This window comes from Nannobrachium achirus (genome assembly GCF_963921795.1).
Source record: "Nannobrachium achirus genome assembly, chromosome: 13".
NCBI lineage: Eukaryota > Metazoa > Chordata > Actinopteri > Myctophiformes > Myctophidae > Nannobrachium > Nannobrachium achirus.
In genome coordinates this window covers 278606-291614 of record NC_137833.1, presented here as the reverse complement: position 1 = coordinate 291614, position 13009 = coordinate 278606, and the positions used below count along the sequence as shown (strand labels likewise).

General features: G+C 44.1%; 1 protein-coding gene across 1 annotated transcript in view; it reads right to left on the bottom strand.

Moving 5' to 3' along the window:
• LOC308296723 (cadherin-11-like) overlaps positions 1–13009 on the bottom strand; it is a gene marked incomplete at both ends in the record, with an annotated part of 101956 nt that overhangs the window by 18085 nt on the left and 70862 nt on the right. The window contains 1 exon segment of the mRNA XM_080740051.1: positions 1004–1125. Coding sequence (XP_080596177.1) covers positions 1004–1125 — 122 coding nt within the window.

Sequence of the window (13009 nt, the reverse complement as noted above, 5' to 3'; positions counted from 1 at the left end):
CGGCGCGGTATTGGGCGCCGATGAGCCCCGTGAGTCGCCACCGAGGCGAGCGCTAGCGAGCCGAGTTGCCGCGACGAGCGGTGCGAACGGCGCCCAATCCCACTCAGCCGCGTTACCGAGTTATGTGCCGTTATGGACAGAATAGTAAATATTCAGTCCCTCACTATCAACATCTACCCCACTATCCACGTCATAGATATCCACGTCATAGATAAATGCACAAAAAAGGAGTCACTTCATCCGTTCATTAGCTCAGTCAGTAGAGCACGGATGCAACAAACCCACGGTTTGGGTTCGATTCCCCTGAGGGGACTAATATTCAAGGCGAGAGATATCGGCGCATGCGTACTTCAAAGTATCCACGGAGGATACTCCTCCGTGGATACCCAGTGCATATTCTCTGCATTCAAACGTCTGAGAAATGGTGAAAAAGTCGGATTGAATGCGAAGAGAGCAGTCGAAGCCGGTGGCCTGGAGGCTGCCGTGCGTCGCACAGGCTGACGCACTGCAGCTTTATGTCCAGTTGTATGTCCAGCGAAAAAGAACCGACAGTTGTAAAGCACTGTTATTTTATTCATATTAAGCAGCTGTCAAAACCTGTCTGTTTACTGTTATGAGTTGAATATATCCTTCACGCTTAATGAGAGCCCAGTCTCTGCATCTGAGACCAGTGGTTGGTCACTTTTAGACGCCCACATCTCCCACAGCGAATTACAAATCATTAATTTGACAGATTGACAGTTCGATGACGAATGAGAACACATTTATTTGCATCGCGGGTCGCAGATCCGGTTCTAGATGGGATCCAGGCGGATATGGCAAGCATTTGCGGGAGCGGCTGGGATTTCCGGGAGGTTCAGTGCCACTCGCGGGTGTCCGGGAGGAGATGCTGATTTCCGGGAGACTTGGGATGTCTGCTCCAGGGTTAGGGTTAGGGTTACACACGCACACACATACACACACACATACACACACACACAGGCACACACACACACGCACATACCTTTCCTGGCTGGATACTTTCACATATGAAGAACTCGTTGTTGGTGGCGAACTCCGGTGCGTTGTCATTGACGTCTTTCACTTTGATGCTGACACGCACTTTGGTGTCCTGATGGTGTCCCCCTGCACACACACACACACACACACACACACACACACACACACACACACACACACACACACACACACACACACACACACACACACACATTTATGACCACATGAACAATCAACATTGTTACATACAGTATTGTTGATATGCAGTATGGTTGACATACAGTATGGTTGACATACAGTATTGTTGACATACAGTATGGTTGACATACAGTATTGTTGACATACAGTATGGTTGACATACAGTATTGTTGACATACAGTATTGTTGACATACAGTATGGTTGACATACAGTATTGTTGACATACAGTATGGTTGACATACAGTATGGTTGACATACAGTATTGTTGACATACAGTATGGTTGACATACAGTATTGTTACTGTTTGGCCCTCCTTTAGGAGAGGACGGCCATTTGAAGGCCCCTCACAACCAACTTGTGCCCTCGGCTGTCAAAGATAAAAAACAATCTGTATCCTAGCTGTGAGATGGTCTGCTCTAGCTGGTGATATTTTAACTCTTTGGTTAAGAAAGCTTCCTCTAAGCTGTAGTCAAAGGTACAGCCGACCTGGAGAATAAACACCTCCCTATGGGTTTCATTAACAACAATGACATCAGGAGTGTTAGCTGTAATGTTAGAGAACACAGAATCATCATTACAAAGGCTAAACATGCTCGGCTTCACAGTAGAATGATTATACAGCATGATGGAGGACGTAAAAATAGAAGAGATATCTTTTGATATCAAATCTACTATTCTGTCATGCCTACTTATGTAGAGTCCCCTGTATACATGACAACCATTAAGATGTGGGACATGGTTTCAGCTATTTACATTTCCATGAAATGCAAATAGCGTGTGTGTGTGTGTGTGTGTGTGTGTGTGTGTGTGTGTGTGTGTGTGTGTGTGTGTGTGTGTGTGTGCGCGTGTGTGTGTGTGTGTGTGTGTGTGTGTGTGTGTGTGCGTCAGGCCGCGCGCGCACACACACACACACACACACACACACACACACACACACACACACACACACACACACACACACACACACACACATCCTGTTGTTTTGGGGGGAGGGTTTCTCTCAGTCTGCCTTTGGGTGGAACTAAAGTTAGAATGTTGATGTTTGCCAGGGTGTTTTATGAGCAGCGCACGCCTGGACCACCACAACTTAATGATACGCTGTGCACGCACACACACACACACACACACACACACACACACACACACACACACACACACACACGCACACGCACGCACGCACGCACGCACGCACGCACGCGCACAGATACACACACACACACTGTTGACTGCTGGCAGAATAGCGAGTGTCTCTGATTGGTCCAGTTGGCAGCCATCTTGGAACCAGATGTTGTGTTTCTGGCTGCAGGAGGAAGGGTTTAAATGTGACACCGTCCAACGCTTTGATCTGCGACGCTGTTTGTTTATCAGAGCAGGACAGCAGCAGATTAAACTATTATTCTAACCCATCCTTACAAGATCCAAACATCCTAACCCATTCTCCACAGCCAGGAGTTCTTTGCTTATTTTCAAGGCATAGATGAACACACCACCGGTCCAAATGTAATCCCATTACTTCCGCTTACGATCTTATTTTCTTTCACCCAGAACAGAACAATAGCTTTTGTTGCGGTCGGTAGAGAAGGACTCGTTGTGAACAAGAACGTGATCTGGAGTTAGATTACAAGATAATTTTCATAACATTGGCCTGTATGCAAAACCCCATCTCCTAATTGAGTTATCTCCCTTTGTATTATGGGAATTTGAGTTCTTTCTTCAGTCACGGCGGCCGCAGACCACAAGCTACGGTTCAGTATAAAACCTTTATCAAGCTGTCAATCTGGGCGACAGCACAAAACCTTTATCAAGCTGTCAATCTGGGCGACAGCACTGGACGACGTCGTAGAGGTTGACGAGACGCCTCGGTGAGTTAAAGAGTTACGATGATGAGGCGTTGATGAGTCGGTTAGGGTTAGGGTTAGAGGGTTCAGAGGCTCCTTTAAACCTTCACTCAGAGGCTGAGATTAATGTTCTGATGGTTTCTGAACTGTTAATGTTCTGATGGTTTCTGAACTGTTAATGTTCTGATGGTTTCTGAACTGTTAATGTTCTGATGGTTTCTGAACTGTTAATGTTCTGATGGTTTCTGAACTGTTAATGTTCTGGTGGTTTCTGAACTGTTAATGTTCTGATGGTTTCTGAACTGTTAATGTTCTGATACCTTCTGAACTGTTAATGTTCTGATGGCTTCAACCATGTGTTCTGATCTGTTAATGTTCTGATGACTTCAACCATCAATCAATAAATTGATTAAAAAGGCTGGCTCAGTGATTGGCCTCCCTCAGGATACTTTGGATATCACTATAGCCAAGCGAATGAGGACCGAATTGAACACTATTCTTTCCTTCGAAGGCCATCCTCTCTATAAGGTATTTAAGGATCTGCGTAGCAAGTTTAGCAACAGGTTCTTGATGCCTATAATATCTACTGAGCGAATGAAGAAATCCTTTGTTCCTGCTGCTGTTAGATTCCTTAACGTTAACGTACACTGCTAGCTTTTTTTTGGGAGGGTGTCATGTCATTTGTAAAGTTTGTTATTGTTACTTGTTGTGTATTTGTATGTTTGTTATATGTTGTCATTGTTTTTGTGTATTTGTATTCGCTCTGGTGGCAAAACATGTTTCCCTTCGGGGACTAAGCAATAAACCCATACCATACCATACCATGTGTTCGGATCTGTTAATGTTCTGATGACTTCAACCATGTCTTCTGAACTGTTAATGTTCTGATGACTTCAACCATATCTTCTGATCTGTTAATGTTCTGATGGCTTCTGAACTGTTAATGTTCTGATGACTTCAACCATGACTTCTGAACTGTTAACTGATAAGACACCGTGTCCCTCATTTGGACAGTAGTCTCAGACCGTAACCCTCAGAGCAGAAGAACATTTAATGTCCTCCAGTCATCCTCAGAGCAGAAGAACATTTAATGTCCTCCAGTCATCCTCAGAGCAGAACATTTAATGTCCTCCAGTCATCCTCAGAGCAGAACATTTAATGTCCTCCAGTCATCCTCAGAGCAGAACATTTAATGTCCTCCAGTCATCCTCAGAGCAGAACATTTAATGTCCTCCAGTCATCCTCAGAGCAGAACATTTAATGTCCTCCAGTCATCCTCAGACCAGAAGAACATTTAATGTCCTCCAGTCATCCTCAGACCAGAAGAACATTTAATGTCCTCCAGTCATCCTCAGACCAGAACATTTAATGTCCTCCAGTCATCCTCAGAGCAGAAGAACATTTAATGTCCTCCAGTCATCCTCAGACCAGAAGAACATTTAATGTCCTCCAGTCATCCTCAGAGCAGAACATTTAATGTCCTCCAGTCATCCTCAGAGCAGAAGAACATTTAATGTCCTCCAGTCATCCTCAGAACAGAACATTTAATGTCCTCCAGTCATCCTCAGAGCAGAACATTTAATGTCCTCCAGTCATCCTCAGAGCAGAACATTTAATGTCCTCCAGTCATCCTCAGACCAGAAGAACATTTAATGTCCTCCAGTCATCCTCAGACCAGAAGAACATTTAATGTCCTCCAGTCATCCTCAGAACAGAACATTTAATGTCCTCCAGTCATCCTCAGAGCAGAAGAACATTTAATGTCCTCCAGTCATCCTCAGAACAGAAGAACATTTAATGTCCTCCAGTCATCCTCAGACCAGAACATTTAATGTCCTCCAGTCATCCTCAGACCAGAAGAACATTTAATGTCCTCCAGTCATCCTCAGACCAGAAGAACATTTAATGTCCTCCAGTCATCCTCAGACCAGAACATTTAATGTCCTCCAGTCATCCTCAGAGCAGAAAAACATTTAATGTCCTCCAGTCATCCTCAGAACAGAAGAACATTTAATGTCCTCCAGTCATCCTCAGACCAGAACATTTAATGTCCTCCAGTCATCCTCAGACCAGAAGAACATTTAATGTCCTCCAGTCATCCTCAGAGCAGAACATTTAATGTCCTCCAGTCATCCTCAGACCAGAAGAACATTTAATGTCCTCCAGTCATCCTCAGAGTAGAAGAACATTTAATGTCCTCCAGTCATCCTCAGACCAGAAGAACATTTAATGTCCTCCAGTCATCCTCAGAGTAGAAGAACATTTAATGTCCTCCAGTCATCCTCAGAGCAGAAAAACATTTAATGTCCTCCAGTCATCCTCAGAGCAGAACATTTAATGTCCTCCAGTCATCCTCAGACCAGAAGAACATTTAATGTCCTCCAGTCATCCTCAGAACAGAAGAACATTTAATGTCCTCCAGTCATCCTCAGAACAGAAGAACATTTAATGTCCTCCAGTCATCCTCAGACCAGAACATTTAATGTCCTCCAGTCATCCTCAGACCAGAAGAACATTTAATGTCCTCCAGTCATCCTCAGAACAGAAGAACATTTAATGTCCTCCAGTCATCCTCAGAACAGAAGAACATTTAATGTCCTCCAGTCATCCTCAGACCAGAAGAACATTTAATGTCCTCCAGTCATCCTCAGAGTAGAAGAACATTTAATGTCCTCCAGTCATCCTCAGAGCAGAAAAACATTTAATGTCCTCCAGTCATCCTCAGAGCAGAAGAACATTTAATGTCCTCCAGTCATCCTCAGACCAGAAGAACATTTAATGTCCTCCAGTCATCCTCAGAACAGAAGAACATTTAATGTCCTCCAGTCATCCTCAGAACAGAAGAACATTTAATGTCCTCCAGTCATCCTCAGAACAGAAGAACATTTAATGTCCTCCAGTCATCCTCAGAACAGAAGAACATTTAATGTCCTCCAGTCATCCTCAGACCAGAAGAACATTTAATGTCCTCCAGTCATCCTCAGACCAGAAGAACATTTAATGTCCTCCAGTCATCCTCAGACCAGAAGAACATTTAATGTCCTCCAGTCATCCTCAGAACAGAAGAACATTTAATGTCCTCCAGTCAGCTGGTTGAACCCAGTCAGAAGAGAGAGATTTAATGAGTAGAAAAGTCTTTCTGACGACGGAGAAAATAAAACATGTTGTTGAGACTGGAAGCAATTCAGAGTCACCACAAAACCTCTGACACGCACACATGCACACGCACACGCACGCACGCATGCACGCACGCACGCACGCACGCACGCACGCACGCGCACACGCGCACACACGCACGCACGCACGCACGCACGGACGCGCACGCACACACACACACACACACACACACACACACACACACACACACACACACACACACACACACACACACGCTGTTATGAGAGAAATAAAAATGTCCTTCAGATGCAGCAGATGCTCTTGAGGGAATGAAACTACAAAGTAGTTTTACTCGAGTACAACGGTGATGTATTTGTGTCACTTTATTGGAGTATATTTCCCATCTTCAGTACTTTTACTTACTAGCCTACTCCACTACTCCGAGTACTTTTACTTCTACTCCATTACATCTCATGGGCAGATATTTATTATTGGAAAAGTATTTTTAGATTTAGACTGTTTTTACATAACATGCATTAACACTACATTATAACCAGCTACATTATTAGGCAGATCTACACAAGCGACGTGTTGTGAACTTGTAGATCGCGCGTTTGATTTCGAAAACTTGAGACATTCTGAGTTATGAAGACTTTTACTTTGTTAAGTAGCGGTATATTTTGAAGCCAATAATTTAGTACTCGAATAAGTTTAGGCATTTTAGGCATTAGTTTAGGCATTGAGTAGAAACTCTTAATGCAGAGCGATTTACAGTGATTTACAGTCCTATCCCTACTTTTACTTAAAAATAAGAAAAAGAATGTGAGAATACTTTTTTTTCCAGCACTTCATTTCTTTGTGAAATCTGGTCCAAAACCGTTCGTTTTGTATTTATCATTTTAAAAATGTTTTAAACTAGTGAAAATAGCAGATCTACAAGCACACAACGCCTCACAAGGCGAGGCGTTGTGTGCTATTTTCACTAGTCTTGTATGATGAAGCAGGGCTTTACTTTACTTTAAAAAGCGTAAGGGATTTGAAACTTGCAGATACGAGGTTTTCTCCTCGACGGTGACGGATTTACTTTATGTCCAAACATGGTAAAAACTGGTCCAAACCGGAGCCTTTGAGCGTCGACCACAGAAACTCCATCCTCCATCGCTCCCCGCTGGCTCGCCACATTAAGTCCCGCCCCCCCTGACCACGGCTGGCCCCACCCTGCTATTGTGTGGTCAGCTGCCTTTAAAGGGATATTCCACTTAGAAAAAAAAGTTGGTTGTTTTATCATGCTCTACTCAGGCTCTTGTGAACACCCTGGAGAGGTTTTAATTTGCTTGATTCAGTATTTAGATATTTGATATTCATTTGATCAGACGTTCCCCATCCAGGGCCCGTTCCTAGGGTGTCCCCATCCAGGGCCCGTTCCTAGGGTGTCCCCATCCAGGGCCCGTTCCTAGGGTGTCCCCATCCAGGGCCCCTTCCTAGGATGTTCACAAAAGCCTGAGTAGACGATATGTTTTTTTTAAGTGGAATATGCCTTTAAGCCCCGCCCCCCTGTGGTTCCGCCAAACGGACAGATGGAGCCGGGCGCGCTGAACGCTCTAAGCTAGCAGAGCTTGAGAAGCTAGCGGCGCTCAAACCGCTAGCAGGGTTAGTGGTCTGGGAAGCAGAAATGACTGCGCTGCTTAATGACAGGCTGACTGAACGCTGGAGAATGAGAAATATGTTGAAAACCCAACACTCATTACAGAGAGAGAGAGAGAGAGAGAGAGAGAGAGAGAGAGAGAGAGAGAGAGAGAGAGAGAGAGAGAGGGGGGTGGAGGGAGGGAGGGAGAGAGAGAGATCAAGAGAGAGAGAGAGAGAGAGAGAGGGGGAGGGAGGGAGGGAGGGAGTGAGAGAGAGAGAGAGAGAGAGAGAGAGAGAGAGAGAGGGGGAGGGAGGGAGGGAGGGAGAGAGAGAAAGAGAGAGAGAGAGAGAGAGAGAGAGAGAGAGTTGCTGTGATTTTTTTTTTCATTTCTTTTTTTATAAACACGGTACTTAAGTTCCCGTCTCTTCTAAACTGGTGATTTGAACAAATCAAAATGTTCACTGGGATGCTGTTCTTTAAATGACGACATTGAAGAGAACTAAGGATGTCCTTATACGGTCTTGTTTACGTCGGAAGTCCTTGGTATTCAATTCATGGACATAACAAATAGCAAGCAAAGAACACATTCAATAATATCGCAGTTATAGGCCGGGAGCCAATTCTGAAATTGGCACAAATTGGTACCACCCAAGGTGACCGTACGTTTTTTACATTTTCGTCTTCGTACATGTCTCTAGTTTACATTTTGGTATGATAACCCTTTCTGAGACCCAGCTTAATTGATATTATCACCCGCTAGAGTCGGTCTCCCATCGACTTTCTATACAGGAGGAAAATACCCTGGAAACTTTTTTTTTCTGGGTATTTAAGTAGGATGTGAGGGGTCTAACTAGGGGTTTGTCATGATGCTGAATCCATTGCAAGCATTTGTTTTGCACGAAAAACATTCCGTGGGCTAGAAATGGCCTCAGAAAACAATACACGTATGGGTGAGTATTCATGTTAGTTGGAGGCCTTAGGGTTTTTTTTCTCGTGCTAATCAGTCTAAAAGTGCAAAATTTTGCACAGATGTAGCTCAGGGCATGCTCTAATGATTTAGCTAGGGCGCCCGAGTCGGCGACCTTCGGGGTCACCACAGCACCCACAAAACTCTGAAAAGTGATGACTCATCACTTTTCATCACAAGTCCATGGGAGCCCAACTTGATTTGGCCGCTGTGGCGACCCCGAATGTCGCAGACTCGGGCGCCCTAGCTAAATCATTAGAGCATGCCATGAGCTACATCTGTGCAAAATTTTGCACTTTTAGACTGATTAGCACGAGGAAAAAAACCCTAAGGCCTCCGACTAACATGAATACTCACCCATACGTGTATTGTTTTCTGAGGCCATTTCTAGCCCACTGAATGTTTTTTGTGCAAAACAAATGCCTGCAATGGATTCAGCATCATGACAAACCCCTAGTTAGACCCCTCACATCCCACTTAAATACCCAGAAAAAAAAACTTTTCTGGGTATTTTCCTCCTGTATGGAAAGTCGATGGGAGACCGACTCTAGCGGCTGATAACATCAATTAAGCTGGGTCTCAGAAAGGGTTATCATACCAAAATGTAAACTAGAGACATGTAGGAAGTCAAAAATGTAAAAAATGTACGGTCACCTTGGGTGGTACCAATTTGTGCCAATTTCAGAATTGGCTCCCGGCCTATTATGCTATACGCCTTACCGAAGGCCTTAAAGGAGTGTGGATCACTAGCATCCTTTAAAATCGCCTTGAAAAACCACTTACAGGCGGCAGCCGTTCGGAACTGGCAATAACAAACCTAGCCCAGCCTCCCCTGACCCTTCTTTGTATTTACCTACTGTATGTTTTTATTTTTTTATTTTTAAATAGTTTTCCCCTTTTTTTACTGACTATATCTACAGCATAGTACTGTGTTCTATCCGTCTGTCATTCAATGTTATATGAGATACTTCAATGGTTTCCTATGGAAATAAGCGTAGTCTTTTCTAGGATAGACCTTGTACCAGTGCCGTCATGAAACTGTACCTTTTGCTATGCAAACTTTTAATAAAGTCTTCAATCAATCAATCAATCAATAAAAACACTATGTACAGGATAGGGGAAACAAGGGGTGGGGCTAAGAATTAGGGTAAAAAAAATAGCCGATCTACAAGCTAAAATAGCCAATCTACAAGCTCACAACGATCTACAAGCCGATCTACAAGCTCAGCTTGTAGATCGTCATAGTTTTAGTAGACAAAATCAACACTGCAGCGCGACGCGTTGTGAGATTGTAGATCGGCTATTTTCAGCACGCAACCAATTGTAAAACCAACCAAATTTTATGATATTTAGTCGACTAAAATTAGACTAAAACTAAAAGCTTTCAGGTACCATGCTGTCCCCAGACAGGTGTTTCTCATGAATAGATAATCAATATACAGTCCACATACAGTAGATAATCTCTTCCTTGCTAGAGATTTCTGTCATCAACTTTGACCTTGAAATGGTTTACATTTATCTTACTTAGAGAATGGATTCTGTTTTACCAAGGTGTAGAGGCAGTTTCTTATTAGTTACTATACAAAACCTCCACCGGCTGTCAGTCAGTCAGTCAGTCTGTCTGTCTGTCAGTCTGTCCGTCACGTCACACTTTTGCCCAACTCATATCTCTGCCGCCGTTGCCCCGATCCATGTCCCATTTCCCATATTCCCTCCTGATTGGCTATGACTGCCTTCTAAAGTTTGTGTATGTGACCTGACGGTCGCTTATCTCCCGATTAGGGAGTCTTACTGGTATGTATATTAACACTTCTACTGCCTCTTACTTTGAAGGGATGCTTGGTGCCGCGCCTCTTCCTCCGTAGGCCGCCGCTATTATTTTGAAGGGCCGGGTTGTTTTTGCGCAGATGGATTGTCACTTTACTTCAACGTTTACGTCATCTAGTCACATGACAGTGTGGGCCCAGAAAGTGTCATGGCCGCGCCCAGCCGAGTGCAGTTTGTACTGTAAACATGCCAGCCTTGGGATCAAAATGTCTCTTTTTGAGTAAATGAAGTCTCTTTATGGGCCTCTCAATGGATTTACTATGGCGGAGCTTCACTTCGCGTGCACGCCCAACGTGCGTTGTAAACAAGTCGCGGGATTTACCGATGCACAGTGGACCACGGAACCGTATAGTAAGTCATAATATATTTACTGTATTTACAGTAAGATTGAAGGTGAGCGCTGTCAACGGCACCATGATATTAACCCTTTAAATGACGGTGAGGACTGTCAAAGGCAGCAGAAGTGTTAAGTGTACAGTTCATACCTATCTCAGTAGCGGAGACAGAGATGTTATGTTTATACATACAGTATGTATACAGTATATACAGTATATTATTATATTACCTATCTCAGTAGCGGAGACAGAGATGTTATGCCATGCCAGAGTCTCTCCGTCCAGAGGTCTGGTCGTACTGATCATTATTATTATTATTATTATAATGTGTATACATACAGTATGTATACAGTACAGTATATTATTATATTACCTATCTCAGTAGCGGAGACAGAGATGTGCCATGCCAGAGTCTCTCTTTCCAGAGGTCTGGTCGTACTGATCATTATTATTATTATTATAATGTGTATACATTACATACACTATATATATATTATTATATTATTATATTATTATATTACCTATCTCAGTAGCGGAGACAGAGATGTGCCATGCCAGAGTCTCTCTTTCCAGAGGTCTGGTCGTACTGATCATTATTATTATTATTATATTATTATGTGTAAACATACAGTATGTATACAGTATATATATTATTGTATTATTATATTACCTATCTCAGTAACGGAGACAGAGATGTTATGCCAGGACAGACTCTCTCTATCCAGAGGTCTGGTCGTACTGATCATTATTATTATTATTATTATAATGTGTATACATACAGTATGTATACAGTATATATATTATTATATTACCTATCTCAGTAGCGGAGACAGAGATGTTATGCCAGGACAGACTCTCTCTGTCCAGAGGTCGGGTCGTACTGATCATTATTGCGACCGTAGGTCGCATTTACTATCAAACCCTGCACAAAGTGTCAGTCCGTCAGTCCGTCAGTCAGTCCGTCAGTCTGTCTGTCACACCTCACACGTCACACTCTTGCCCTGCTCATATCTCCGCAACCGTTGCCCCGATCCATGCGAAAAAAAATTTGGGGGACCCCCAGGTCCCTGGGGGACCCCCAGATGTAAAGAATGACCAAATGTGCTAAACTGACCAAATGACCACCCCAACGGGGCTGCTCACGGGGAATTCCCGGGGACCACCCACTCCTGGTGCTCCAGAACGGATGCAAAAGTGGTGGCGCCCCCAGTGGAGGACCCCCTACACTGCAGCTCACATAAAATGCCGTAACTCCGGCTAGGAGCGACCGGGACAGCCGGGGCCGGTACCTATTCGTCCGCCTTGCCGGCGCGGAGACCCCACCCCTCATTTCTCACATGGCCCTCTTCTAGCGCCACCATGAGGCCGATTCTTGCAAAACACATTTTTGGACACTGCTCCTACAATTTTTGCCCTAAAATCACGCAAATCGGTACACAGTATGTCTACACTCATCCCATCAACATGAATCTCTCCCATATAGCGCCACCTCCAGGCCGATTTTTAAAAACACATTTTTGGACACTGCTCCTACAGATTTTGCCCTAAAATCACGAAAATCACTACACAGTATGTACACTCATGTCATCAACATGGATCAGGAAGATTTTGGCAAAACACATTTTTGTCCTATTTGTGGAGATAAGTGACCTACGGTCGCTTATCTCCCGATTAGGGAGCCTTACTGGTTATTATAATGTTTATACATACAGTATGTATACAGTATATATATTATTATTGCGACCGTCAGGTCGCACTTACTATCAAAACCTCCACAAACTGTGAGTCAGTCAGTCAGTCAGTCCGTCCGTCCGTCCGTCCGTCCGTCCGTCCGTCCGTCCGTCCGTCCGTCCGTCAGTCTGTCTGTCACACCTCACACGTCACACTATTGCCCTGCTCATATCTCCGCAACCGTTGCCCCGATCCATGCCAAATTTTGCACACACTCCTTGCCTGCCAAACTACAACCTCCAAGGACCCCCAGAGCTCCAGGGACCCCCAGGTCCCTGGGGGACCCCCCGATGTAAAAAATGACCAAATGTGCAAAAATGACCAAATGACCACCCCAACGGGGCTGCTCACGGGGAATTCCCGGGGACC